At 53.0% G+C, this 27,071-nt stretch overlaps 1 protein-coding gene across 10 annotated transcripts in view; it reads right to left on the reverse strand.

Moving 5' to 3' along the window:
- Positions 1-27,071, reverse strand: part of MAP4 (microtubule associated protein 4) — a 148,280-nt gene that overhangs the window by 13,962 nt on the left and 107,247 nt on the right. For 6 of the 10 annotated variants that reach the window (XM_053979208.1, XM_053979200.1, XM_053979181.1 and 3 more), the window contains 7 exons: positions 11,469-11,569; positions 10,336-10,548; positions 8,627-8,804; positions 4,910-4,969; positions 4,062-4,381; positions 2,185-2,307; positions 191-283 (listed from right to left, as the gene is read on the reverse strand). In XM_053979208.1, coding sequence (XP_053835183.1) covers positions 191-283; positions 2,185-2,307; positions 4,062-4,381; positions 4,910-4,969; positions 8,627-8,804; positions 10,336-10,548; positions 11,469-11,569 — 1,088 coding nt within the window. Of the gene's footprint in view, positions 1-190; positions 284-2,184; positions 2,308-4,061; positions 4,382-4,909; positions 4,970-8,626; positions 8,805-10,335; positions 10,549-11,468; positions 11,570-24,490; positions 26,432-27,071 lie in introns of those variants that run through there. The other 4 variants (XM_053979259.1, XM_053979226.1, XM_053979217.1 and 1 more) reach the window with 4 other exon arrangements.

Genomic DNA, 27,071 nt, shown 5'->3' on the forward strand with positions numbered 1-27,071 from the left:
TGAAACAAAACCCACAGGTCCAGCCTGAACCCCAGAGAAATGCAGCAATCCTGCAGGCTGAGGTGTCTCCAGGAGCCCTGGGGCTCTGCCACGGCTCCTGCCTCCAGCAGAGCGCTGCTGAGGCTGGCACACCCACCAGAGCAGAGAGAAGGAGTTAGCAGACAGACAGCTTGCCCAGACCCATACTTACATTCCCACCTCCAGGGACATGCTTAATATTGTCCTTGGAACCACACTTGGACTGAACATGGCTGTAGTTCGCTTTTTTGGAGACTATCTGGACCTGGAACGTCACAGAACGGAAAACAACACAAGGGAAGAGGACTGGTTAGAGTTGTCATTCTGCAGAGCCCCAGGGGCTCCTGGGGCACCAGGGACCCCGTGGAGCTCGACCCAGTGCTGGGGGAAGCCACCGAGGAGGAGAGTGAGAGAGAGTGAAGGACAGGAGCTGCACAGACAGTGTTAGTGCCAGGCTGGGAGCACCGCGGGGACAGCTCCTGGGGACCCTGCAGAGCCCTGGGCTGGGCTGGGCTGGGACTGCCAGGGCCTGGCAACCTCCCTGCAGCAGGGAGAGCCAGCCCAGAGGGTGAGATGGGACTGTCCATGGCCCTGGCAACCTCCCTGCAGCAGGGAGAGCCAGCCCAGAGGGTGGGATGGGACTGTCCAGGGCCCTGGAAACCTCCCTGCAGCAGGGAGAGCCAGCCCAGAGGGTGAGATGGGACTGTCCATGGCCCTGGAAACCTCCCTGCAGCAGGGAGAGCCAGCCCAGAGGGTGACATGGGACTGTCCATGGCCCTGGAAACCTCCCTGGAACAGGAGAGGGTGGGATGGGACTGTCCACGGTCTGGCAACCTCCCTGCAGCAGGGAGAGCCAGCCCAGAGGGTGGGATGGGACTGTCCAGGGCCTGGGAACCTCCCTGGAGCAGGGAGAGCCAGGTGGGATGGGACTCTCCATGCCCCAGGAGCCTCCTGGGAGGTCTCCAGGGACAGCTGGCCAGAGCAGGGAGAGCCAGGCCTGGGAGCCACCATTCCAGCACGCTGTGAGCTGCTCCATGGCCACACCTGGACTGGCTCCAGCCCTGGACAATGTCCCTCCAAAGCCCTGGGCAGTACAGCTGGGTCTGAGAAACATTTTTCTATTGAAGGTGGTCACTCCTTCAGTTGAATGATCTCAGATGAGTCAGGTTAATGAAATGGTTTCTTCTTCACACTGACTCAGATTTAAGGGTGTGAGAATGTGGCTGGTGGTGGCTTGGCAGTGCTGGGGGATGGTTGGACTCCATGATCTCAGAGGCTTCTCCAGCCTCAGTGATTCTGTGATTTTTAAATGCAAGAGGAGTGGTTTAGGTGAGCTCTACTCACAGCAGAAACTGGGTTAGACACCAGTGTTTACAAAGGTTAGTTACAGCACAGGTTTAGTCTGGAGCTGAGTTATTTACCACAGCACAAGCAGGCCCCAGCTGGATCCTGGTTCCTACAAGAGGTGACAAGCTTGGAGCACAGCAGGGATCACCCAACACTCTCACCTGGGCAGGTTCCCAGAGCTCCTCAGCCAGGTCTGAAAGGCTGGATTCGGGAACAGCAGCTCTGGGAACATACCTGTGCCATGGAGTGTGGGGAGCTCCACTGACTCCCTAGAGGTACAAATCCTGTTCATTCCTGACCATTCCTGCCTGATAATACTGGAATTAAACTGTGGCACTCCCACCTCATGCCATCCACTTGTACTCTGGAGTAACCCATCCAGTGGTGATGGCCTAAGGCATGGAGTTACAGAGTTTTGGTACAACTGGGTTGGGAACATTGCAGCAAAGATGTGAATTCCTACAAATTCTGCAGTCCTAAAAGAAGCAGCTGTGAACTCAGCCTCTCTGCCTCGTTACAAACTGGTTCTGTGTGTGAGGAACTGGGTTTACTCTGACTCCAAGTTAAGCCTGTATTAGCCTGGCAGTGAAACAAGAGGACTCTGCTCTGGAAACCTTTCCAGCAGGAGTGGAGAAGGTCCCTCCCTGGAGGAGTTTCCCTGGGAACATCTCGGGGTGCACAGGAGAGAAGGGGAAGTGTCTGTGCAAGGAACAGTGCCACTGACAGGAGAGAGCAGGACAGCTGGAGAGGAGGGACAGTGACTCAAAATGGAAACGTTTTCCTTCATCTCCCCCAGAGAAAAGTGTGAAAGCAACTCACTTTCCCATTGGGCTGTTTGGGGACCCCCTCTTTTGCTGCCACTTTAGGAGCCACTTTAGTGCCCGCGCTGGGCTCAGAGCTGGGCGCGGCGGCGGCTGACTCTGGCCTTTTCTCTACTTTCCCCTGGATGGAGACAAAGGGATGATTTCAACCAGCAAAAGCAGAAGTGTGGGCAGGAGCATGGGAACACGGATAAACCTGGTGCAGCAGGTGACCCAGGAGAACTCCCTGCATGCCCTCATTCCCAGGCCAAGGATAATCCCATGCCCAGGAACGGTGACACCGAGGGCACAGCAGTGCCCAGCCCGGGTGCAGCGGGCACCCTGGGGGTACAGAGCAAGGATTCACTTCTCAAAAAGCTCCTGGTGCCCTTCCTCAGGATCCAAGAGCCCCCAGGACAATGATCCTGCCAAAAAAATCCAGCCAAACTGCTGGGGAGCCCAACAGCAGCGCAGGACCAGCTCCTTCACATGGAGGACGTGGTGCAGGTCTGGGAGGTGCAGACACCCAGGGCTGCTCTGGGGCTCTGAGAGCTCTGCTGGACACACACCCCGAGCTCCCAGCTCAGATTCCCACCCAGAGCCACACTGCACTCAGCCTTGGAGCTCAACAGCTCCTTTAGTTTTTATCTACCAAAAGGCAGGTGCACCCAGAGAGCCCAGCTGAGCAGAGCATTGAAGGAAAATTTACAGGTTTCATAAAAATTCAGCAACTACCTGAGGATATCCATTGTTTTGCTAGTTTAGATGCAGGGAAGTGCAGCAGGACCTGCATTTTTGGGGGTGGCTCAGCATAAATCTCGTATTTCACTAACCTACAGACCAGTGAACAAAAAAACTCCAACACTACAACATTCTCAGCCTCTAAAAACAGCTCAGTGTAAACAGGACTACAAAAAGGACAATTTGCTTAACAAGGCAATTGTTAGGATTTAATAACTCTGTGAAAATATTTAGAAAATCAAGGACAGTGCAATTAAATGCAAATGAAAGTCCCCTGAGCTGGCACAATGAGGGCTGTGCTGTGCTGCTGCACAGCCAGGACACTGCTGACTCTGAGGATAAATCCATGCTGTATCGATGCTGTCTGGGACACACAACACCCAGCCAGGAGTGCCCTTGACTTTAATGTGCCTGAGAGCAGATTAAAGCTTTCCCAGCATGGAACGTGCTCCCTTGGCAGCAGATTAAAGTTCTGGGCCGGGTTATTCAGCACCACAGAGCTGCAGCAAAGAGAATGGAAAGATCTGTGTCCCACTGGGGGGGAATCACAGCCCTCTGGCTGCTGCTAACGCACGTGGCCAGGCCAAGGCTGGGCTTACACAACAGCTAATCAGGGCTCTGTGGTTCTGCACAGGGTGGATCCCACCTTTGTCCTTCCCGTGGGAGATGCTGATGGTGGAAGTGCCACCTAAGGGCATTAAGAGGCAGTGAGAGCCCCAGGTTTTATCTCTGGTAATGGTTTTCCAGCACTGCCCTCTCCTCGTGCCCACCACGGGTGGTCCCAGAAGACTCATTTCAGGTCAGCTTCGGGCCTGACGAGCTGGGCACGGGAAAGGTGCTGTGGAATCCGGATTTGCCTCACCCTGGTGCACTATTCCACCTTCTGCAGCATTCAGCAGACTCAGCTCCTCGACTCAAGGGCAAAGGGCTGGAATATGGACAAGACTAAGCGGTGCACAGGGTGCTCTGTGCCAGGCCCTAGGGCGGGAGAGCAGCAGCGGGGCTCTGGGCTCCTGCGGCTGCTCCCGAGCAGGGCTGGCTCTGCTCTGATCCCCGTGCCCAAGCAGGACCCCAGCGAGGAGCTCGAGAGAGCAGTGAGGACACAGCCACCAGCCCGGCAGAGCAGCAGGGCAGAGCGGGCAGAGCAGGGCTCACCTTGCCTCCGCCGGGCTGGTGCTTGATGTTGTCGGTGGAGCCGATCTTGGAGCGCACGTTGCGCAGGTCGGGCCCGGCGGCGCTGGCCGGGCGCGGCGCTCGGGGGGCGACGGCGCCGCTGCCTTTGCTGCCCGCGGCCTTGCCCGGGGCTCTCTTGGCGTCCGCCGACACCGTGGAGGCCGTGGCGGCTTTGGGGGCCGTGGCTTTGGCCTTGGGCCGGCTGGTGGCCGCCCCGGGCACGCCGGAGGCCGTGGTGGAAGGAGTGGTGGCGCTGCTCTTGGTGGCGCTGCCGGCGGCGCTCTTGGGGCGGCTGGGATCCGCTGTGGGATGGCAGGAGTGTGCAGGGAAGGGGAGAACAGGGGTCAGTTACAGGAAATGCCTCAGTCACACAGCCCCAGCACGGGCTGGCACCTCGAAGATCAGCTCATCCCACCCCTGCTGTGGCAGGGACACCTTCCACTGTCCCAGGGTGCTCCAAGCCCCATCCAACCCGGCCTGGGACACCCCCCTTCCCAGAGATGTACAGGGACCCCTTAATGACCCCAGCCCCAGACAAAGGGGATTTGATTCAGACTGAGGAAACAGCCTCAGGCTGTGCAAGGGGAGGTTCAGGTGGGATATTGGGAATATTCCTTCCTGGAAAGGGCTGTCCAGCCCTGGCACAGCTGCCCAGGGCAGTGGTGGAGCTCCCATCACTGGAGGGATGTGACATCCATGTGGATGTGGCACCTGGGGACATGGTCAGGGGTGGCCATGGCAGTGCTGGGGATGGGTGGGCTCGATGGCCTGGCAGGGTTTCCCAGGAAGGTTTTCTGTGAGTCCAGGTGAGGTGGGAAGTGAGCAGTTACCTGTGGGAGACTTTGCAGGGGTTTTCTTGGCATCTGCCGGCTTCGCGTCCGTCTTGATGGCTGCCAACACAAACACAGGGGTCAGGGGAGCATCCCTGCAGCATTCCAGCCTGGAACCAGCCCAGGCATTCACTCCTCTGCATGAGCACCTGCCTGGGGAGCTCCTGCTGGCACCAGAACCCCCTCGTGTTTGGCAGCCAAAGCACCAATCCACGTGAAAGGATCCTCGCTCGCTGACACCACACACCTGGGCAAGGGCTGCATTTTAACTCACACTAACTTCCTGAATCCAGCACTCACTGGGAGTATTTTAATCCTGCCCCACCTTCATTTCTTAAAAAAACCCCAACCCAGCAAGAAAACCCACCCCAAAACACTTCCTTTCTTTAAAAAGGAACAAAAGCAGCCCCACATTTGTCCTTGCCCAACCTTGCTCTCATTGCCAGACCAGTCCTACCCCGTGCCAATTTTCTTGCACAGGAGTTACTGCCCATATTTTGGCTCCTATTTTAATTGTATACACCCAAAAATCAATCCCTAAACTGAGCTGCCTTTGGGCAAAGCCCAACGACCATGACCTGATTACACTGCACAGAGGACACTCTAAACCAGGGATGCAGCCACACTTCTCCAAGCAGGAGAAAACCAAACACCAAATTGATCAAGGCAAAAACCACGGACTGAAAAATACAAATGAGACTTTATTTTAAGGAACTCTTTGATAATGAAATTCTAGGGCTTTTACTATCACTGATGAGCAGGTTTGGGCAAAATCTGCTTCATTTCAACAGCCAAAGGAAGGCAACATTGAAAAGAAATAATAAATGGAAAAGACCCAAGTTAGAAATTACGAAAACCCTAATTTTTAAATATTTAATTTTCATTAAGTCTGAGATTTTTAGATACACTCCAGCAGCTGTCAGGGTCCTTTATGGAATATCAATACCAAAAAGACCAAGGGGAAGAGGCAGATAACTACAGGCCAAGTTAGTCTGGATCATTCCACCCTGACTTTGCTAAAAGCATTCAATTAAACACCCCAGATAAGATTCCAGCTAATGAGGTGAAACCCATTTGGATAATTTAATAAGGCCTAAAGGATGGATACATAATTAATAGCAAACACTTCAAACAAGGGGCTGGCAAACCAACCTAATTTCATTCCTCGAGACCACAACTTTAATTGGGGAAACTGCATGGACAGAACAGACTTGGGTTTATGTAAAAGGCAGAGGAATATTATGTTACATTAATATACAGAGATGTTTTGTCTGCTGGTGTCAGTGGGGAGCCAAATGCTGAACACTTCTGTCTGTATGAATTTGAGGTGCTGAAAACCCAGACAAAGCCCCTGGGACAATGGCCTGTGTGACAGACTTTGATCTGTGCCTGATCTGAAGGGCTGAGCGTGGTCTTGTGCAAACATTAAAGTCATTTCCACAGGGGGACAAAAACTAATGAAGAAATAAAATTAAAAATCAAAATATCAATCCCCATATAACCCACGGCTCTCCTTTAGCAGAGAAAATGACTGACCTGAAAATACCTGAAAAAGTGAAACTATGTAATGTCAAACCTGGCCTTTACAGACCCATTTCATGTGAGACAACGACTGAAACTTGATGGCAGCTCAAGGCACCGAGTGCCTGGCACGAGAAAAGCACCAGCAGCTGTCCTGAAAGGGCATCTTCAGCCACAAACACCATCTCCTCCCCAAACTTATTCTCTGGCTCAACACTGTGTCATGAGAAACTAAATCCATGGAATAACTATGGTTGGAAAAGCCCTGCCAGGCCATCCAGTACAACTGTTCCCCACCACTGACCATGTCCCCAAGTGCCACATCCACGTGACTCTGAAATTTCTCCGGGGAGGGGGACTCCACCACTGCCCTGCTCAGCCCATTCCAAGGCCTGACCACCTTTTCCATGAGGAACATTCCCAATATTCACCCTGAGGCTCCCCTGGCCCAGCCTGAGGCCGTTCCCTCTCCTCCTGTCCCGGCTCCCTGGAGCAGAGGCCGACCCCCCTGGCTGTCCCCTCCTCTAAAGGAGCTGATCCGAGCTGTGACCCCAAGAGCTCCAGGTGTCCCCACCCACATCTCACCCAAACCAAACCACAGCAAACCAAACTAAACCCAACCCAACCCAACCAAACCAAACCCAACCAAACCCAACCAAACCCAACCCAACCAAACCAAACCCAATCAAACCAAACCCAACCAAACCAAACCAAACCAAACCCAACCAAACCCAACCCAACCCAAGCCTGAGTGCTGGGCTCATTGTGGTTCTCTTAAGGCCCCAGGGCACCTTCCACCCTCTGTCCCACCCCTGCTTCCACCTCACCCAGCACAGGACCCCGTGCTCTTCCCATTCCTGCCTTCCCTGTGCAATTCCAGACCCAGATCCAGATTTCTCAGCCTCCCCATGGAGTCCCTCAGCTGACCTCATCCTCCCTCACCCCAGGGCCCTGCCTGTGCTCTGGCAGGGTCCCACCACGTTCCTGGTGCCACAGCTCTTCCCCTGCACATCCTGCCTCTTGGAACAGCTCCCTGCAGTTCTGCATCGCTGCCTCCATCTCCTTTCAGATGTCAGCAGCAAGCACTCCTTTGTTTGTGGCAGCAGGAATGAGCCCAACTCATTAGAACAGATCCTGCATTCCCGGGCTCCCATTTGCCTCCAAGACCACACAAAATGAGTTTTACCAGGCTGTCCACGGGATCAGACAGGACATGTGGTTCTTGGAATGTGCAACACCTTCTCTACACTTGATTAATTAGATTTTCCCCCAGAGCATGAAGTCTGGGATGTCCATCAGGCTGAATCCATCCCATGGATAAAACATGACAATTCTTTTGGGAAAGCTGGGATAGGAATCCATGCTTTGGATTCAAACCAATCTGTGTCACTTCACACTTTTACTGACAAATTTGACAAAAACACTGAGGCCCAGTAATTTGAAAAGACTTGAGAAGATTTAACTATAATCTTATCTGATGTTAAATCTCTCAAGCTCCATTAAAAGGAGTGAGAACAGTGCTAGTTTATCTAAAACACTGCTTGGGTTTCCTGTTGAACTCATGGGAAGTTCCCTCTTTAGCAGCAGTCTGAATGGGACACAGTTTTTGGATGAAGCTGATGTGATTTCAGCTCCAAATTCTTCCTACTCTACTAAAAAACCTCCACTTCTGCTCAACCCTTTTGGATTTCACACACCAGTTCAGGTATTTCAAGTCCTCTTCCTAAGATTTGCTTTCCTGAGAATTTATTTAGTGTTTATTCTGTTCCTATGGCAAAACAGGGAGGGAAGAGAATGCCCCCTCTTAAATCAAGTGTGTCCAGTAATTGCATTAACCCTGGATCACACAGAGCTGACCCAGATTGGCCCTGAATGGAATTTGGAAGAGGAAGCCCTGGAGAGAAGAGCACTTGAGCTACTGTCAGAATCCAGGCAACGATGGAGTGGCTTTTGAACACTTCCAGAGGTGGGGACTCCACCAGCTGTGCCAGGGCTGGAGAGCCCTTCCCATGAAGGAACATTCCCAATATCCTGAGCCTCCCCTGGCCCAGCCTGTGGCTGCTCCCCTCCTCCTGTCCCTGCTCCCTGGCTGTCCCCTCCTGTCAGGGAGCTGTGCAGAGCCCCTGGTGCTGCTCAGCCAGGAGCCTGCAGCTGCTGAAGGACGGATTCTTCCCAGGGAAAGGAGGGAGCACTCACACGTCGGCCTCTTGGGAGGAGCGGCCGCCGTGGTTTTGGCAGCGGCCGCTGCCGTCACCGGCGACGGCGCCGTGGTCCGGGGAGCAGCAGAGGAGCTCCTGGAAGGAGTTTTGGGAGTGGTGGAGGATGGAGGCTTGGAGAGGGAGGTTCTCTTCTCCGCGGGCTTCGCATCCGCGACCTGCAAGGGAACGGGCGGCGTCAGAGCGGCCGGAACGGCGGCGGCAAACACCGCGCTCAGCGTGAGGGGAAGTGCCAGGAGAGGCTGAATGAACAGGAATCCCTGACATTCTTCAACACTTAATTAAGCCTGGCGCTGCTGAAAGGTCATAATGCAATTAAAATATAATTAAGACGTGCAGAAGCGAGTGATGGTGTGGAGGGCAGGACACGGAGCACGGACCCTGCGGAGGAGCAGCTCCCACCCAGGGCTGGCTCAGCTCTGATGTGTGGAGGCCTCTCCAGCTGGGAAGGAGGTTTTGATTTCTGGATAAAATGGAACCATCAGAACACCAGCAATGCTCCTGGGAGAGATTCCCATCCTCCAGGAGCAGCAATGCTCCCTAAGCTGCAATTTGTTTAAACAGTCTGGACATGAGAATCAGGGGTCCACGGCTCATCCTTCACTTGGAAAACTCTTTCCTGCTGTCCCTGGTCGGGCACTTGTTTGTCAACTGCCTGATCTCTGAGGTATGAAAATACTGAATTAATGCATGGGAATAAATATTATTTTATCAAGAAGGGATTCAGAATGATACAAAAACTTGAACCAAGCCGAAGTCACCAGCTCAGGGAAAAGCGCAGATTTACACCTGGGCTTTCATTTGCCTTCTGTTATTTTTAGTTAGTTCTAAAAGACACTCAAATGTAGTAACTTGAGCTAAATACAGCAGGAGTGGTGGTATTCAGCCATGAATGAAAGCTTCTGAAATAGATTTTGATGTTCCCTTTTAAACCTGAATTCCTCTACTCTCTAAGATCACAAGTTAAAACAGGGGACATTCAAGGGACACCTCCCATTCCTAACACATGGGGATTCCCTGCTTATCTGGAAGATGCAACATTTCAATGAATCCTCTCTTTTGGGGAGTTACAAATCTCCAGAGTTTTCTAAGTGTTATCAGTCCTCTCTGTGCAGTTCTGCAGTGACCAGACATCATAAAATGACCATTGGTGGGAAATACGGAGCATTCACGTGGATTTGTTTTTCTTCAATATTTATATCAAAGGTCTCCAGTCAGGCTTCCCATGCTCTTGTCTGGATTTAGGAGTTGAACACAGAAGGGATTCCTGGCTGGGAGGGTGGGGAGGGACTGGGATGGATTTCCCAGGCTGTGGCTGCCTTGGATCCCTGGCAGTGCCCAAGGCCAGGTTGGACATTGGGGCTGGAGCAGCCTGGGACAGTGGGAGGTGTCCCTGCCATGGCAGGGGTGGCACTGGGTGGGCTCTGAGGTCCCTCCCAACCCAACCCAGCCTGGGATCCCTGATTCATGGCAGCTCATCAGGACGATCTCAGCACTACACTCAGGTTTAATTCTCCTCTGTGGTGACACAATTCAGTGCCAGGGACACGATGCCATCCCTGAGAAGCTGCTCCAAGCACCCTGCAGCTCCCAACACACCGAGTCCCACTCCTGATCTCAGCCTAGCACGGGAATTCTGCCCTGCCCCGTGGTGAGGGCTGGGGATCTGCCCTGCCAGGCAGTTCTTACCTTTGGTTTAGTCTCTTTTGGAGTTAGGGTGGAGGGACGGGTGCTGCTGGTGCCGGGGCGTTTGGAGGTGCTGCCTGGAGTAGGAGCTGCAGTTGGGCTCGTGGGCTTTTTGTTTGTGCCCGGGGTGGCCGAGCTCGGCCGCTTGGGGCTGGTGGTGGCCGAGGGCTTGGCTTTCGCTGCCGCCGGCTTTGCGGTGGAGGTGGATGCAGCAGGCTTTAGGGTTGGGCCAAAAAGCAAAATCCAGGATAAAACCAAAGAAATACAACAAAAAATAGCGCATTGTAAACCAAAACACTGAGCTGCAACAACAGAAAAGTGATATTTTAAAGGAAAATAATAATAATAATAATAATAATAATAATAATAATAATAATAATAATATTTCTGTTTTCTGAGTGCAACAAAGACCGAAATGAAGCAGCCTCTGGGGCTGAGGGGGTTCTGCCATTCAATTCCAACAGGAATTATTTCAGCCAGAAATTTCAGAATTATTATCAAACCAACAGGATTTATTTATTTCAGCAGCATGGAAAGCAACAGAAGGAATGGCTGGTAAAGCTGGATTAGTAATTGGGTGCTCCTGGCATCCAGGGCTACGTGCAATCCACAGGCCGTGGCTTTCCAATTACGGGCACGCAGGGATTGCGAGCTCCAAATCCCCATGGGATCAGCTCCCGTGGTCACACGGGCAGGGCCTCGAGGGGACAGAGCCCCCGGCCCCCCCAGCCCTCCTGGGGACACTCGGGGGGACTCTGCTGGTGCTGGGAGCTCCTGAGAGCACAGCTCCAAAGCCAGAGGGGCCCGAGCAGGGCTCTGCGTGCACAGGAACGTGCTGGGAACAACTCGCAGAGTATCGCTGAGCACAGGGGTTACTACACATTTACTACGTGTTTGCTACTCGTACAGTCACTGCACCAGCCAGGGAATTCACTGAAATGAAGTTTCCACACTTTTATCAAAGTCTGCCACGGGCTGGGCCGTTGGCAGCTCCGAACTGGATGGGTTTGCTGCAGGGAAAGGGCTCCCAAGATGCAGCTCAGAAAACAGAACAGGGGCTGGCACAGCTGAGGAAGCAGAAAAGCTGGCAAATGAAACCCGTGGGAGCAGAGATGGGAGCAGGGAACAGCTCCTACCTTGGTCTTCTTCTCGGGGCTGGGGGGCAGCTCCTTGTTGGGAGGAGCTGTGATGTCGTTCCCGCTCACGGCCTCGGCTGCTTTGGCCTCCTCTGCCTTGGCTGGGGGAAGGAAGAGACATTTGTAAGTTTTTTTTCTTTTTTAAAGATATGTTTTTTAGTTTACTGTTATTCAACACAGCAGCAGCAGGAAACAGAACTGACACAGCACGGGTTGGTGTTAGTGGAAAAGTTCCTAAACCCCAGAATACCTGCAGGATGAAAGATTTTCCCTGTAACAGGACAGGTTCATCCAGATGCTGTTAGATTCCAATTTCTCATATTATCCCAGTGGGAAAAGCCAGACAGCAGATGAAGGAAACCTGTGGTTCACTTTAAATAGCAAATCTTTTAAGTTGTTACAAGAAATTGTTGGAATGTTCATGGTGAAGTTCTGACCTCTTCCAGGTTTTACACTTCTCCTGGAGTGGGGTTCTGTTCCCAGCTATCCCTATGGTTCCAGCTGTTCCTGCTCAACCTTTCTTCTGCCCACATCCACAACTGGAGCCCTCAGTGAGCAGGGAGGGTTCCCAGGAGCCGAAGGGAGCAACAGGAAAGGTCACACAGGTCACAGGTCCCAGCCCCAGAGCCAGCAGCACAAGGACCTGGAGCTGCTGCAGGGCTGGAGCCAGCCTGGGAGAGCTGGGAATGTTCTCCTGGAGAGGAGAAGCTCCAGGGAGAGCTCAGAGCCCCTTGCAGGGCCTGAAGGGGCTTCAGGAGAGCTGGAGAGGGACTGGGGACAAGGGATGGAGGGACAGGACACAGGGGATGGCTTTAGCTGAAGGAAGGTACATTTAGATTGTTTATTAAGAGGAAATTCTTTGCTGAGAGGGGGCTGAGGCCCTGGTACAGGTGCTCAGAGCAGCTGTGGCTGCCCCTGCACCCCTGGAAGTGCCCAAGGCCAGGCTGGACAGAGCTTGGAGCACCCTGGGACAGTGGGAGGTGTCCCTGCCACGGCAGGGGTGGGATGGGATGGTCCTTAATGCCTCTTTCCATCCAAACCACTCCAAGACTCCCACCAGAGAGATGGAGATCCCATTCTGGCAGACAGGATCACTCTGACCTCGTTGGAGCTGTGCTACTGCACAGAGCTCCAGGAAGTGCCAGTTTTCCCTGTGATTGTTCATTTTGGCCATTGTCACCCGAGCTGTGACACGGGCTGGGGACAGTGAACACACCCAGGCTGTTCCCTGAGGGGCAGGAGAGCAGCACCCCCTCCTCGAGTCCTCTGGAAAGCCAGAGCCCAAAGCAGTGTCCAGCCCCAGCAGCACCAGCACTGCCCTCCAACCCAACAAATCATCCATTTAGGAGCAGTTTCCCCAGGTTTTCTCCCCAAACCCCTGAAATCCCACAGCAGCCCTTGGTGCTGCCCAGCACCAGGGGACAAGCAAGCAGCAGCTTCCCTAAAAATCACTTCCAAGCCCTCCTTCGCCAGGGTGCAGCTGCACAACCACACTGGCCTGGGCTGGATCCTGTGCCAAGAGCCCAGCACAAATTCCTGCATCTCCCCTGTCATCTGGGGATTCAAATCCAGCCTTATCCGTGTTGGACACTGCTTTTGATAACCCTGCAACAGATTGTGACAAGCCCAGGGTAAGGATTCCAGCAGTAAACAGCCTGTTCTCCACATCTTTTGGAAATTACAGTTTCCACTCCCCGTTTTCCTGCTTGTCAGACTTGACAGGAGTGTCCCAGAGGATGGCTCAGTCCTGGTACAAGCCAGGAAAATAAAATCACCCCGTGCCTCCCTCCCACCAGAGTATGGGTTGTTGTTTTTATGTTCTGACTCCAGGGTAAGCTCAGGATAAGCCTTTTTCCCCCCTGAATTGGTTTAACCCCTTCCTACCCATCTGGCCTTCCAGTTCTGCAGCACTGGGCTGAGCATCCTGGGCACATAAAAGAGGCTTGTGAAGGAAAACCAGCAAAATGTAGAGGCTGAACGCCTGCTTTAATGCAAAATCCTTAGGAATTGTGTCTGTTCACCTAGAAAACCCGTTTTTATTGCAGCTGATCTGTATTGGCTCCTCTCTACCTGATTCCTCCCTGCATTTCTATATTCCTTTCTCTTCTCCTCGTTTCACAGCAATGCCAGCAGCTCCCTCTCCTGAAAAACAACCTCCTGCCCATTCCCTTCTCTCTGCTTCCCTGCTTCGTTTGGAATCCTACCAGTCTCAAATATCCCCCACATCAAGGTGACTTCCCAGCTGCTGGAAGCTGCTGTCATTAATTATTTCAGCTAATTCAGCACCAACATTAAACCTCTGGCTGATGAGGGGTTGCAGCACCCTTGACAAGAATTCCCAGGATCAGGGAGTGCTCCTCAAATCCTGCAACACCCAAAGGTTCAGGATCTGAACTCCAGCACCTTCCACGTTTCTGAACCAATGACAACATGAATTTCATGTTATTTCATGTTGCTTAATAGAAGGTGAGTAAAAAACATGGCAGGACAAGGGGAATGGCTTCCCACTGCCAGAGGGCAGGGAGGGATGGGATATTGGGAAGGAATTGTTCCTTGTGAGGGTGGGGAGGCCCTAGAACAGAATTCCCAGAGCAGCTGGGGCTGCCCCTGGATCCCTGGCAGTGCCCAAGGCCAGGTTGGACAGGGCTGGGAGCAGCCTGGGACAGTGGGAGGTGTCCCTGCCATGGCAGGGGTGGCACTGGATGGGCTTTAAGGTCCCTCCAAATGAAACTATTCCATGATTCCATTATTATTATTATTATTTTTAAAAATTCAGGGGAACTGGGTAGAGACCTTCCCTACTTGAGGGGCTGTAACTCAGGCTCCCTCTCTCACAGACTCTGACATTCCAGGATACACAACCCTGCACCATCCCCCAGGGATCACAGAAGGAGACGTTTGGGGTTTAATATTCATTTGTCCTGTGCTCATCAGGACATTTGCTCTTATTCATGGTTTAATTACGAGGGTGTTCTCAGAGCAGAGAACTGGGACCATTTCCTAGTTACAGGGAATATTAGGAAAAGCTGCCAAACCTTAATCAAATTTGTTCATTAGGCTGCAAGAATTATTTAGGAGACTTTTCAGTTTGCTTGCTCCCCCAAGCACAGCCAGAACCCCCTGGAAGATATTTGAAAGGCATTTTGTTGGAGCTGCTGTGCCCCGAGCTGGCTCTGCCGGCTCCTCGTGCTGCTCATCCCGCTGAGTCAGCACCACCATGGAGCATCCCCAGGGAAAGGGGCTTCAAGGAGACAGGGAAGGACATTCCCATCTGGCATCTTCAGTGGATCCCTCCCAGGCACAGCCCTGCCATCAGCACTTTTCTCTCCACACTGATGGCAGTGTGCTGTCAGTGCCTCCACCCTCATCCCCTGTCCTCAGCACTCCTGTTCCTACTGGTGAAAATCACACATCCCAAAATCACACGTCCCAAAATCACACTGTTGGGATGTCCCAACAGTTTCCAAGAGCAGCACTGCAAGAAATGATTCCTATCTTGATTCCTATCAAGAAATCATTCCTATCACTGCTGAGGCCCTGGCACAGGGTGCCCAGAGCAGCTGTGGGTGCCCCTGGATCCCTGGCAGTGTCCCAGGCCAGGCTGGACAGGGACTTCCCAACCCAAACCAGCCTGGAATTCTGTATTTAAGTGCCCTAGTGAGAACAAATGACTCCACAATAACCCCTGAACCCACAAACTCCAGGATTTGGTTTGGGGTTTCACAGGCACCAGTGAGGAAGGAGCAAACTCCCAAGTGGCCTTGTGTCTTCTGCAACAGCAACACCAAGAGTCCTCCAGAGACATCCACGGGCTCAAACTCTGCAGCATTCCCTGGAACAGCTCCCCACCAGTGTCTGAGCCTCTTGCTGGTGGAGGCCCGTGCTGTGGCCAGCTCCATGGCCAGCTCCAAGCCATCCCAGGCCCATTCCCAGCCCACAGCCAGCTCTCCAGGCTCCTGGAGCTGAGCACACCAAGGCCCCCACCAGCTGGAGGGGGCACACTCTGGATCCATCCACCCCGGAGTGCTTGGTGCAGTGTGAGGTTGGCCAACCCAACCCTGAGCTGTGGCACACTCAGCCAAGACCAACCACAGAGCCCAGAGCACCAAAACCACGTCTGGCAAAGCCCCACTACAGCCAACAAGTTTAAAAGCCTGATTTTAAAATAAATTTGTCTCCAGAAACTGGGTACTTGCCATGGCTGGATGAAGGACCCGGTGAACAACACCACATGGGGTTTGGACAGAACTGGAGTCAGAGGCAACAAGACTCAGAATAAATCAGCAGCAGTGACTTTTCAGAATAAATAGTAATAACGAGATGATCTGTGCCAAAACTACACCCAGGAAAGCAAGATCTAACTCCTTGTGCTAAAAGCAAACAACAGCCTTCCTACAGATCTGAAAAATGGAGACTGTAACTCTCAGGCTCGCCCTGCTCCAGCAGAGTGAGCCACCAAACCCCAGCAGTGAGGGATCTGTGCCTCCCAGAGCCAAGGCTGGGCTAGTGACACACACGGAGTGGGGACAGCCCTGCAGGGACACTCAGCCCCACCTGGGGTGGTGGCAGCCACCTGGAACGGGAACTCTGGGGCCTGAGGAGACTCTGAACGTGTTTTGTCCTCCAGCTCCCCCTTCTCTACTCGCTGCCCCTCTCCTGGTGGTTCCTCCCCGCAGCTGAGGAACCTTTGGAAGAGATAAAGCCTGGCAGAACACAGCCCAGTGGGCGAGGCAATGGCTTTGAGAGCCTTTTCCCCAAAAGAACAGAGAGTAGATCAGCTCCTTCATCAGCTGTGGGAAGGCCAGAGGTGCCCCCAAGGCTCAGCATGGAGCACTCTGTCCCTTATTTCCCCAAAACTTGCCAGTTTGGACACTGGGTGTCTCTCCAAGGGTTCCTGCCCAGCAGCTCAGCAGAACACCCCAGGAGCCTCTGAGCACATCCTGCCAGTCAGCCAAGGGACTGCTGAGGCTGGAAAAGCCTCTCAGAGCACGGGGTCCCACTGCCCCCAGCACTGCCCCAGGGGCCACATCCACACTGCTTTTGAATCCCTCCGAGGAAGGGACTGCAGCCCTGCCCGGGGCCAGGGCTGGAGAGCCTTTCTGGGGAGGAAGTGGGAATGGCTCCCACTGCCAGAGGGCAGGGATGGATGGGAGATTGGGAATTAGGAATTGCTCCCTCTGAGGGTGGGCAGGCCCTGGCACAGGGTGCCCAGAGCAGCTGGGGCTGCCCTTGAATCTCTGGAAGTTTCCAAGACCAGGCTGGACAGGGCTTGGGGCAGCCTGGGACAGTGGGAGGTGTCCCTGCCATGGCAGGGGGTGGCACTGGATGGGCTTTAAGGTCCCTCCCAACCCAACCATTCTGGATCCCCGTGGCCTCAGCAGTGCAGCTGCAGGGACACCCCTCAGGTGACACGGGGACACGGAGCAGTCACAGGCTGGAGGAGCCCAAAGAGACTCCAAAGTCTCCATCCATGGGAGGGACACACCTGGATGGGCCTGGAACAGCCCCCTCTGCTTGCAAAAGGCTTTGGGCCAGAGTTAAACCAGTCCAGCCTAAGTGACTCCTGTCCCAGCTGCACAGAGGGGGTGCCCACTGTGCCCACAACTCCTCCAGGGGTTTCCTGAGGCCAAATCCTGATTATGGGTAACTATAAATAGAATTCCTAACCAGAAGGAGGAGAAAAACCCATCCCACCCACTCCTGGAAAAAACATCTCTGCCCATCCTGTGAACTCCAGTCTGGAAAGCACCTGCCTGTCCAACAGCTCCTCAGCACAGGCAGCATGGCCCTCTGGAGTAACAGGACAAGGCAGGTTGGAGGGGATGAGGGGAGGTCATTTACCCCAGTCCCCCACTCCAGCTACTCCTGGCTGCTCAGGGTGTGTTCAGTCTTATTCTGAGCATCTCCAGCAATGGAGATTCCACAGCTGGGGGCTTCTCCTCCTACACCTGATCACCCTTCTGGTAAAAAACAACAACAAAAAGCTAAAATCTCACAGTTCCCAAATTCCTGGCAGAAACTGTTTTACAGCCTTGCTGAAATCTCTCACAAGTCACCCAGCATGGTTTGCTTTCAGCTGCTGCTGTTATTTTCGTTTGCTGACCCATATTCTCATCCTGGAAAACCAGAACTGTCTCCTCTGTTTCACAACTTCCCTGTCATTGATGACTTTTCAGACAGCAACCAGAGCCTCCTCCCTCCCCTCTTGCAGGCTCAGGAGTCTCGTTTGGCCACTGCCTGTGTGAGCTCCTCCTCGCTGATTTATCTATCACAGCTCTCTCCAGAGAGGCCCTGGAGGACCAGGTGTGCACTGAGACATTGTACTCAAAGGCAAGCACATGGAATCATGGAATCCCAGAATGGCTTGGGATGGACAGACCCTAAAGATCATCCCACCCCTGCCATGGCAGGGACACCTCCCACTGTCCCAGGCTGCTCCAAGTCCTGTCCAGCCTGGCCTGGGACACTGCCAGGGATCCAGGGGCAGCCACAGCTGCTCTGGGCACCTCCCCATCCTCACAACCAGGAATTTTTTCCATTTATCTTCGCCTGACCTTTCCCTCTTTCAAACATTAGGATTTATGAATTGACAGAGTTTTTTTCTTTTGCTCTCTCTCTCTTTCTGGATTCCAGCAACTCCCCATGCTGGAGGAAAGCCACACAGAAGCATCCTTATGCCACCTCCACCCTGCAAATCCAGTGCACAGAGGCCCAGCTCGTGTGAGGTGATGCTGAGCTGGAGACAGGAGGGAGCAAACACAAACCTTCAGTCTTGGGTAACAGCTCTCACAAAAGCTGCAGCTCTGTGTGAAAAAACCCAAACAGGCACAAAACCTGAAAAGCTTTGCTGTTTGTACCCCCTGAAGAAGTAAAATGAGGTAACAGCACTTACAGGAATGTACCCAGGATCTCTTTGAAGTTAAACCCTGTTACTGCACTGTTTTATAAATCACAGAGCCCAGGAGCAACGCCTGTGTGCAGCTCAACACCAACCAGCAGCTTAGGAAAGAGCAAGAATTCCCAAAAATCCGTCCTCCATGCCAAAAGGAAGACCCTGGTAGAACCTATCTTGGGCTCCTCTCAAAAGGCCAGAAGTGTTCTCTGCTCTCTGGCCCCATGGTGGGCAAAGGCTGGATCTGTAACCCCACTCTCCTTTTTGGGACTGCTGCACCTCCTGTCCCATCCAGAGGGTGCTGGGCACTGCCCAGGCTCCCCAGGGAATGGGCACAGAGCCCCAGGAGAGCCCCAGAAGAGTTTGGACAGCACTCCCAGGGATGCACAGGCTGGGATTTTGGGGTGTCTGTGCAGGGCCAGGGGTTGGATCAAAGATCCCTGTGGGTCCCTCCTGCCTCAGGACATTCCACATTTTTCTATGATTCCTTTCTCCCTCTAATAAACAAGGTTTCCATGGATGTTTGAGGCTGTATCCCCCAAATGCTGTCCCTCTGGCTCTGTGTGGCAGGTCCCTGTGTCACCTGCCCTGCCTGCAGCCCAACGTGAACCAGGCCAGGCATCATCCCCAGATCCCCAGCCAGGGATATTTAGCAGGCTAAGCTCAACTAAAACATCATTCAATGAAACAGCTCCATAATTCTCATCGGGATTAGAGTCATCAGCTGAAAATCCATTAAGAGAAATAGATTAAGCAATAAGGCAATGCCCATCCTTGTCTTTACTCTCCCTCTTGAACATAAACAAGCCCTGGAACAAAACCTGCTCATGTGGAACCACAGAGAGGCACCAGCTCCTTCCTCATCCATCAGCACCCCAAAGGAGCAGCTGCATCCCAAAAACCACCCTCAAATGAAGCCTTTTTGTCTAAGGCTCTTATAGAAAAGTATCTACAAATACAACAAATCTTCATTTGGGCAGAAATACAACCCTGAGCTGCTTCCTCCTCCCCAGAAAAGGCAGAATCAACATCTCCTGCTTGACCCAAATGCAGAGGGCTCAGCATTTTATTTGACAACAAATGCAACTCAGTCAATGTGTACATTTTCCCTGTTATCAAGAACTGAGAATAAATCAGATTCCTCTTTGCCTGCATTTGTAAACCAAAGGCTCCAGGATTTTTTAAGACTCTATTTTTACCCCAGCAAGGGAAATCCTAAATCACAACAACCTGAAGTTCATCCAACAGGGCATGAACTGGAATTATGAAGCTGTTCTGAGTAACAGCTCCCATCACAGTGACCCACCAGCAAAACCACTCCTGAACTGGAGCTGCCTGAGGCAGGACATCCAGTGAGGAGCAGGCAAGAAACAGGGCCCAAATTCCAGTTTCAGGCTGGCCCTAAAGCTGCTCTGAATGTTGGTGAAACCTCAGAGAATCTCCAGGTGGACAACTGAGCTTGGGCAGTGCTTGGGCCAGGGGACAAGGGGATTTACAGGGTATTTACATGGAATTCAGAGATTCCCAGACTTGTCTGGGTTGGGAGGGACCTTAAAGCTTCAATGCCACCCCTGCCATGGCAGGGACACCTCCCACTGTTCCAGGCTGCTCCAAGCCCTGTCCAGCCTGGCCTTGGGCACTGCCAGGGATCCAGGGGCAGCCACAGCTGCTCTGGGAATTCCATCCCAGCCCCTCCCCACCCTCCCAGCCAGGAATCCCTTCCCAGTATCCCACCCACCCCTGCCCTCTGGCAGTGGGAGCCATTCCCTGTGTTCTGTCCCTCCAGACCTTTGCCAAAGCCCCTCTTCAGCTTATCAGTGAAAAGAAGGCATAAAACTGTTCCAAGCTGTTCAAAATGCAAAATAAAGGCAATCCTGTCTTGGAACACTCGAGCACAAAGGTGTCACTAATGATCCAATGAATTCCAGGGAGGTTCCTCAGTATCCCCCAGTCCCAACCAGGCTCAGAGCAGCTGCAGTCACTTCTGTCTTTTCTCCCCTATTACAAACACCATTTCCTGTGCCAAGGAACCTGCTAGACCCCACCACTGCAGTGCTGGTTCCTTACAGGCAGCTGGGCTGACATTCCCAATCCCTGCATTAACTTAAACCAGTGCAAACCCGAGGCTGGGGCTCTCACACCCTCACTTTGCTGGGAGTCTTGGATTCTGTATTCATCTAAACCACAGTGTTCTGCTGGAAAAAAATCCTTTAGGAGACTGGAAGTTAGGCTGGACTTTATGGAGCATAAAGAAACCTGAGCTGGAAACCCAGGATGGTTTCCTGATGCAAACACTGAGCTGGTGCTGGGTGTGACAGAGCCAACCTGCAGTTCCTGGTGTTTCAGAGCAGAAAACATTTCAGGGAGATGCCAAGGGAGTGAGAGAAGGCAGCAGGTGAAGGCAGTGCTGAAGGACATCACTTCTGGCAGGGGCAGCACTGGAAGTGACACTGGGTACAAATAAATGCCAATAAATCACACAACACTCAAGTGTCAAACCTGTCCTTAGTGCTGGGAACAACTCAGCCACTTGTCCAGGGAGATTTGATTCCTGAGGGAGCTGGGCAGGTGCTGGGGCTCAGCTCTGATCAGGACTAATCTGCAGGCAGGATCTCCTGGCTGAAAATACCCACAGTGGGCACGCGAGGGGTTGGAGCGGGAGTGCCTTCGGGGCAGTTTTTAAAAGGAAATTGAACTAAAATTAAACAAAATGTGCCATCACCAGATGGGCTTCAAGGTCCCTTCCAATCAAACCACCCTGGGATTCTGTGATCACACCAACACCCACCTGTCTGCAAGGAAGAAAAGTTTTATGTACAATTCTACTAATTCTTTCTATGGAAAGAACACAAGAGGAGCAGATGTTTAGCAAAAAATCCCACAACCCTGGGGGGGCAGAAGCAAGGAAGTCTGCTTTAAGTGGAGATACCATACAAATGATTTGGATCAGGCTGCACAATTCTTTAAAGTATTTTTAGGATGATAAAAGGTGCAAGTGACAGAATTTGATACCCCAGATGTGAGCACCGAGGTCAGGGTGAACAGACAGAGCAGGCAGAAAAAGAGAGGGGTTAACAAAAAGCAGGGAAAACCTCTTTCTGCCAGATAAAATGGATCCATTGAGCACCTTGCCTGGTGAGTGGATGGAGACCTGCAAGGTGAGTGCTGAGATGAGGCAGGGAGGCTGATCAGGATCTCAGGGTAGGGAACTGAGTGTGAATGAAATGCACAGGAGGGATTTAGCAGCAGCTCCACCTCCCAGCCAGCACTGCCTGCTGGGGAGTTATTTTTACTATAACCACCTCTCTGCTGATTAACAGGGGAGAGGGAAAAATCCTCAGCACAGAAAGTTGGAAAGCTTTTCAGGAACATCTGAGGAATTTCTGTCTGGTTTCTCTTGTGTTCTGAAAATCCTCTAAACTGCACATACAGAAAACATTTAGTTGCATTTACTGCTTTGTTTGCTTCCAGGAGAGGATAAACCCAGAGATTAAAAGAGTAAAAACTACAAAGAGTAGAAAATAAGTTTTCAAATTCTATGATATTGATGCCTGTGAGAGCTCTGCCAGCTCAGTTATCTCTGTATCAGCTCACCCAGACCTGTGATTGTAAGGACAACAAACAAGCTTTCATAATAAAGATTGCAGGAGCAAAATTTTAAACCAAATGCTAATAAACCCTTGGCAATCTGAATAAACCATCTGCAAAACACAACCCAGCCAGAACACTCAGAGCACTCCCATCTCAGTGACCTTTCCATCACTGATGCTCAGCCCCTCTGGGGAAAACATGTCAATCCACTTCAGATAAGGTTTTAAATGTTTTGTCTCATTTAAAGATCCCACAGAGCTGTGCTTTCAAACAGCTGCCTCTTGAGCTGCACAGAATTCACAAGCCAAGCCAAACTGGGGTTCCCAGTTGCCCAAAATATGAACCTTGTTGCTGATTTGTCTTGTAGTTAAACCTTGGTGTCAGGGCAGGTGTTGGCAAATCCCACCACCCCAAAAAACTGGGACATGGAAAGTGTCAGCAAACACCATCACCCCCAAAAAACTGGGACGTGAAAAGGATCAGCAAATCCCAAAAACTGTGACATGAAAGGAGTCATCAAACCCCAAAAAACCTGAGACATGAAAGATGTCAGCAAACCCCCAAAAATCTGTGACATGAAAGGTGACGGCAAGCCCCTTCACCCCACGAACTCTGTGACAGAAAAGGTGTGTACAAATACATCATTTTTTGGTTTTTTTTCTGCTCCACATTTGCTGCCAACATCTCTTTACTCCTGCCATGTTTCAGTTCCCAAGACAACTGATGACCCTCTCATGTTTAGGTACAAAATCAAGCCCAGGTGACCACAGAACATCAGGGTCTGACCTGAGCCCAAGGGAACATCCCCAAGTGTCCCATCCAACCTTGGCTCGAGCCAGGACCTCCCTGGGACCACCACAGGGCAGCCAGGGGCTCCCACCTGCCTGCCAGGAGCTGACAGCTCTGCTCAGGCTCCAAGGAGCCAGGGCTGCACTCCTGAGGCGCTGCCAGCACCACGGCCACCACTTCAGTCAGGGCTACCTGAGCTCGTTAAAACCTGTCCCTCAAGCCAACTGTGAGGAAACAGGGAACACCGAGAGGATGGAAAGGGAAGAATCCCATCCTCAGCACTCCATCCCTGGAAGTGTCCAAGGCCAGGCTGGATGGGGCTTGGAGCAAGCTGGGACAGGGAAAGGTGTTCCTGCCCATGGCAGGGGTGGCACTGGATGGGCTTTGAGGTCCCTCCAACCCAGCCCATCCTGGGGTCCTGTGGTTCAGTGAAAAGGTGAGACACGTTGGCACATCACAGAGGGGAATTTGTACTACCCAAATATGAGATTGGGAACTGAAGCCTCTAGAGAAATAATTAGAGAAGGCAGAACTGTAATTAGGCACTGCAGTGGTGAGTGGCCGCTGGCTGCAGGGCGATGACCAGAGCCCGGCATGGGCAGCGAGAGCTGCCTGAGTGACCATGGGGTGTCACTCACACACCACAAACCCAGAGAACAAACCCATGGCTGTGTGAGCACAGCCCCTCAGGGACTGCCCTGCCCCGCTCAGAGAGCTCAGCTCAGCCCAGGAGTTTTGGGGCTCCACCTGAGGAGCTCACTCCCCTGCACACCTGGGTTTTACCCTCCCCTCCCTCGACAACATGACAGTTTCCATTTTACATCAGCCCTCCGAGGGGCTGACAAACCAGCTGGCTACAAAAGGATGCAAAAATTCTCTTGCAAATCTTTTGTCTTTATCCCCTGACACATTTTCTCTCCTCTCGTTAATGCGGGCGACAGACAAAGCATAAACACCGTCCTCGCATCCAAAATCTGGGGGGAAAGCAGGTTTATTGCTGGCTGGGGCTGGCAAGGGGGACACAGAGATGTTGTTCCAGGCGGGAGAACAAAGATTAACTACTCTTCTCACAGATTTTAAATCCGGGAAGAGTGACCTCATACACCACAGCACCATTGAAACAACAAACCCCACAGAATACAACAAGCTGCTATTGACCCTTGGAATGGGAACGGCTCCATTCAAACGGGGAGTTTGGGAAAGAGCTTCCAGAAAGTGACAGGGAAATTCCACTTTGAATTTCAGCACCGGCAAGAGCTTAACTCCATAAATCATTGCACCCATCGCTCTTGTGCTCCCCTCAAACAGAGTGCCAGAAGCTTACGGGAAAAGCACAATGCGCAGATTTTTTTGGCAGGGGCTGAAAGGTTTTAACTTTGCTATCACCCTGCTCTCACAATACAGCTCGTGATCTGGGGTTCCTCTGCTCGGGGGAGGTGTGGCAGGAGGGTACCCAGGGGAGACCGGTGGGGACCCCTGTGGATGCCACGATCTGAAAATCCATCGCTCAAGTTTAGGATCCCGACAAGCCATTAACAGCTGCTGCTGCACCAGACGCTGTGCAACCAGCCAGGCAGTTAATTTCCCCCTTTCCCCCTCCATTTCTATCTGTACAGACCCATCCTTTGTTCTGCCTGCCGAGCGCGGCCGGTGCCGGGCTCCCAGGTGCACCCTCCGCGCTCTAAAGTCACTCGGCACTTCCCAGCTCCTGTCCGCTCCCTGCCCGGAGAGGTAAAAATTAGTAACATACCATCACGTGGTAAATCTCCTTGCTTGGGAGACGGAGAGCTCTGCACATTGCTGACCTCGATTTCTTTCCTCTCCAGAGGAGCCGTTTTGCCGGGCTCCAGCTCGGCGCCTTTGCTTTTGGGAGCATCGAGCCCCGGCGCTCCATCGCCGCCGTTCCTCTTGTCCCTCTTGCCCGCCGCCTCCTGCCGCTCTTTGTCCTGGCTGCCGAGCTCGGGGATCTGCTCCAGCTTGCTGTGGAACACGCTCGGGCTGCCCAGCTCTTTCTTGAGCGAGTTGCTGCCGTTCCACTCCTCTCGCTTCTTGGCGGCCGGCTCCTCCCGCGCCGGGGCCGGGGGCTGCGCGCCGGGGCCGGGGCTCGGCGGGGCCGCGGGGCCGGCCACGGCCGCCTGCTCCTCCGCCACCGTCAGCGACCTCTTCATCGGGGAGCTCGGCTTGCCGGCCGTGGGGCTGCGGCTCTGGGTCAGGCTGCTATTAGGAGAGAGCAGCCCAGTGGCGACGTCTTCTCTAAGCACCGGCTCAGGGTATTTATCGGCCAGGTTAAGGGTTAGGGGCACCGACAAGTGAGAGCACTCTGACATCGCACGCCTCATCGCCTTCCTCTGGTGGGCAGCCCTGGCCAGCAAACTGCCCTCAGAGCCCAGCTGCTCCTCCATCTCCTCCTCCACCTCGGGGCTCTCGCTCAGGTCACTGCTTTTGGACTCGTCCTGGGCCAGCTCCACGGTGGTGGTCGGAGGGACCCCTTTGGCTGCGGGAGTGGGGGAAGAGAGCCCGCTCTGCCCGTAGCTGTCGTTAACCACCCCCAGGACACAATAGCCGGGGGCTCCATCTTTTCTCACGGCCGCTTCTTTAGACCCCGAGTCGTTCGGCAGGACAGGCTGGAAATTGGGGTTCCAGACGCTGATTTCCTGCTCCTTCATGTATTTGCCGGGATCGCTCTCTGCCACGCATAGATGGGGCAGCTTTGGCTCCGGCTGGCACTTAGTCTCCATCCCAGCCTTACCCACGGCTTTCTCTTGGTCGGTGATGGCTTCATTTCTACCCAGCCCAGGACCGGCTTTTTCGGCTCCTCCCTGTCCCACGCGGAAATCGGTGGCTTTGGGGTTCCCGAAGTTGCCTTCTGCAGGAGGAAAGGTTTCCGAAATCAAGGACCAGCTCTCAAGGTGACCTGCAGCCGCCTGGTATTTCTTGCCCGGCACCTCAATTTCTCTTTTGTCCTTCTGGGCTATTTTTAGCTCTTTGTCTAGTTTTCCCTCGAAGAAGCAGAGCTTGTCCTCATCCGTGAAACCGGCGTTCTTAACGAGCCCGTCCTTAATCGGTCCCCCGGAGTTCACGTTCAAGCCAATCTCGTTAAGCTTCCCCTCGGTCCTCTGCCACTCGAATTCGGTTTTGCCGAAGTCCTTCGGGGACTCCATGCGGTGGAAGGCGGCCGGGAAGCTCTCGGGGCTCTTGCCCTTGCCCAGCGGGCTGTACTCGGGCTGCTGGTTGGAGAGGGACATCGCGGCGGCTCCGCGGCTCCGCTGCAGCGCTCGGCGCGCCGGGCTCGCTGCCGTGACGACACGGCGTGCCCCCGGTATTCGTGACAAACCCCGTCCTCCCCACCCCCTGCGCCGTCGCCTTCACTTACTGCAGGCAGCCACTAGTTCAAAAGAAACCGGCAGGTTGCATCCTTTTGTGGAGAGACCTCAGGAATTCACTCGGGGAAGGCGAGCGCCCGGCCCTGGGCTGAGGCTGCCGTGGGTTTATCGGCTCGGGGGAAGGGTTTTTCTGTCAGCAGCCTTCGGGGGGTCCCGACACGTCTGGGGGAATTTCGGCTCCTCCTTTTGCTCTGCCAAGCTCTGCCGTGATCGATGCTTTTATCGGTATCAATTCCTGCTGATGAGCCATTCCAAGAACACGCAGGACCCAAGGTCAGCGCTTCCCCCGCCAACAAAACCAAAGCACGGCCCCCCCAGCCCAGCCCCAACAGCACAGTGCAGAATGAGCTCTTTCAGCACAAGGGCTTTGTTTTCTGTGAATTTTAATATATTCTTCTGGAGTCAACAGTGATCACAAGTCCTGCTGTAATGAGGATTTCACAATGCACAAACCGGATCGCTCCCGTAAGCAAGAGGACAAAGCTGAAAAGGATGGGATGGGATGTGTTTGGAAAGGTCCTGGAGTCTCAAATACAGCAAGATTCATTTTAATTATATATTTTTTAACATGAACACATCTTACAGTATTTTTAGCTGGCTTAAAGATGCCACATATCTGTGTTTTGAAACACCTGCCTCTTTGGGTCCACAGAATCTGCCAGACAAGCCAGACATGTGCCCCAGTTATCAAAAATACAAACTTCATTGCTTGTTGTCCTGGTTGCAGGTGGATTTTTTTCTGTCACCCTTCATCCACACCAGCACTGCACACTTTGTGCTGATCCATCCCAGCCCAGCCTCAACACCTCTGATGTGCCCTCCTCAGCCACCTCTTCAGCTCCTTCAGCTGGGAGTCATTTGGACACCATTCCCCTGGTTAAACTGGGCTGCAGGTTGCTCAGAGGCTGCACTGGCACCAAACTGCAAATTCAGCTTTTATTCTTAAGT

Source organism: Vidua macroura, chromosome 1 (genome assembly GCF_024509145.1).
Source record: "Vidua macroura isolate BioBank_ID:100142 chromosome 1, ASM2450914v1, whole genome shotgun sequence".
Taxonomy (NCBI): domain Eukaryota; kingdom Metazoa; phylum Chordata; class Aves; order Passeriformes; family Viduidae; genus Vidua; species Vidua macroura.